This window comes from Tenrec ecaudatus, chromosome 4 (assembly GCF_050624435.1).
Source record: "Tenrec ecaudatus isolate mTenEca1 chromosome 4, mTenEca1.hap1, whole genome shotgun sequence".
NCBI lineage: Eukaryota > Metazoa > Chordata > Mammalia > Afrosoricida > Tenrecidae > Tenrec > Tenrec ecaudatus.
Window position 1 is genome coordinate 19,915,298 of NC_134533.1, and position 2,484 is coordinate 19,917,781.

Below are 2,484 nucleotides of genomic sequence, written 5' to 3' on the forward strand. Positions count from 1 at the left end.
GTACTCCTGTAAAGATTTAGACTCTCAGAAAACCAGATACATTTCCTCCCCGTCCAAAGGTTTGTGTGAGCTGCAATAGACCAAGTGGCAGCAAAAAATTTTGGGTGATCTAAACATATAGTGAAATGACATTAAGATGAATATTATGTGACACTTTACTGCAATTTAAGAAGAGAACATGGGGCGGGAAGATATTATATTATTTGTTAATTGTGAACAATAGAAGTGACTATAAAATCCCACCCAGACCTAAATTCAATTTACAGGAAAAACAGAGATACAGGAAAGAGAAATGGATATTTAAATTTATTTTCCACAGATGAATCATGAAGAAAAAACAGCAAAAGAAAATGTAACTAGATTGATGGAATTTGTTCTCGTGGGGTTTGCCGATATGCCCCATTTACAGTGGTTTCTTTTTGGATTGTTTTTAACCATCTACATTATTATCCTGATGAGCAACGGCACCATAGTACTAATAACCAAACTGGATCCTGCTCTCCAGAGTCCAATGTATTTTTTCCTGTCAAATTTTTCTTTCCTTGAAATGTGCTATGTATCCGTAACCCTGCCCAGAATGCTGAGGGATCTGGGGGCTCAGAGAAGGAGAATTCCCTTAGTTGCCTGTGCTACACAGATGTTCTTCGTCCTTGAGCTTGCAGGCACTGAGTGTTTACTTCTGTCAGTCATGGCCTATGACCGCTATGTGGCCATTTGCCACCCTCTGCACTACCCTCTCATAATGAACCACAGGCTCTGTGTCCAGCTGGTGATTGGCTCCTGGATAACTTGCATTCCATTTCAGGTAGGGCAGACATATCAGATTTTCTCTCTGCCTTTTTGTGGCTCTAAGGAAATCAACCACTTCTTCTGTGACATCCCCCCACTCCTTAAGCTGGCTTGTGTGGACAGCTCTGTCAATGAGATGTTGGTCTACATAGTAGCCGTGTTGTTTGTCATTGTTCCATTTCTGTTGATCCTTGGCTCCTACAGTAAAATCATCTCCACCATCCTGAAGTTGCCGTCCGCTGCAAGTCGCTCCAAAGCCTTCTCCACCTGCTCCTCTCATGTCATGGTGGTGGTTTTATTCCTTGGATCTGGAAGTATTACCTACTTAAGACCCAAGAGCAGTCACTCAGAGGAAACCGGCAAGGTCCTGTCCCTTTTCTACACAATTCTCACTCCATTGCTGAACCCTGTCATATACAGTCTAAGGAATAAGGATGTCATAATGGCCCTGAGAAAGTTGTTATGCAAATGAATACTATTAAAGTTGTCATTTATTGATTCATGCCATTAGTAATTCTGTAATTAAATTACATAATGTCCTCCCCCAATAAGGATTTTTTTCAGGACTTCCGTTTAGTAAGCTGTAATCAATAATCTGTTAGCTTTCATACCAGAAACCATAGCTTCCATTTCTATCTGTTTCCATTGAGTTCTGATTCTGGTTTGCAATATACCATAAATAAAACTCTAGAAACACTTTGACCTTGCAATGACTTTCTCTAGAAACCATTCCTTCAAGTAATCAGAGAGTCTCTCAGTGAAGATGCATTTTATAAATTATGTTGCTGTATCAATACCATTGAACTCTAGGCATGATATTTTTGCCTATAAGACTCATGAGTCATCTATGATGTAATCAGTGATTTGATAACAGTATATTGCTATTAAAATAGTTGCTTGTAATTGGAGATCAGAAAGTTATTAAAAAGTTTTGGTTTTGCTTTGGGTCGCTTTTGATTTTTAGAGGTGACAGAATGTATAAAAAATTATAACACAGGTAATTCATTTAAATATAAAATGCGAGGTCACTGCTATAAAACAGCAGTACACCTATGCCTTATACGTGGCCTATATATACACAGAGATGCATAAATTAGAATGATTAATGTAGATATGTCATTAACTGTTAATTATGAATATTTCATAGATAATTGTCTATTATTTTATTTCAATATTTCAGTTTTTATGATTATTACAATGCACTGTGCTATTCTTTTATTTTTATTAAATAATTTTATTGGGAGTTTTTACATCTCTTATCACAATTCACACATCCATCCACCGAGTCAACAGATTTGTACATATGTTGCCATCATCATTTTTCTTTTCTTTAAAAAATTTTCTTCAAGTGCTAATGCCTTTTTTTAAAATCATTTTATTGTGGGCTCTTAGAACCCTTGTTACAAGTCATACATCAGTTGTACCTGACATGTTCGTACATATATTCCATCATTCTTTTCTAGACATTTACATTCCATGGAGCCCTTAGGATCAGTTCCTCCTTTATTCCCTACCTCCTCCCCCACCAACCCTTATGGCCCCCTGTTAGATTGTAGATTGTTAATTATTTTCAAATCTCACTCCGACTAAGTCAAGCCAAAGCCTTCTCCACTTGCTCATCTCATCTTATAGTGGTGGTATTGTTCTTTGGATCAGGAATTATTACCTACGTAAGACCTACGACTAGTCACTCAG

At 37.3% G+C, this 2,484-nt stretch overlaps 1 protein-coding gene across 1 annotated transcript; it reads left to right on the forward strand.

The window, feature by feature from the left end:
- The first annotated feature begins 316 nt into the window (after positions 1-316).
- On the forward strand, positions 317-1,261 carry LOC142446462 (olfactory receptor 10AG1-like). The gene has a single exon (XM_075548211.1). The coding sequence runs from the start codon at positions 320-322 to the stop codon at positions 1,259-1,261; it is 942 nt and encodes a 313-aa protein (XP_075404326.1). The 5' UTR covers positions 317-319.
- Positions 1,262-2,484: the final 1,223 nt, after the last annotated feature.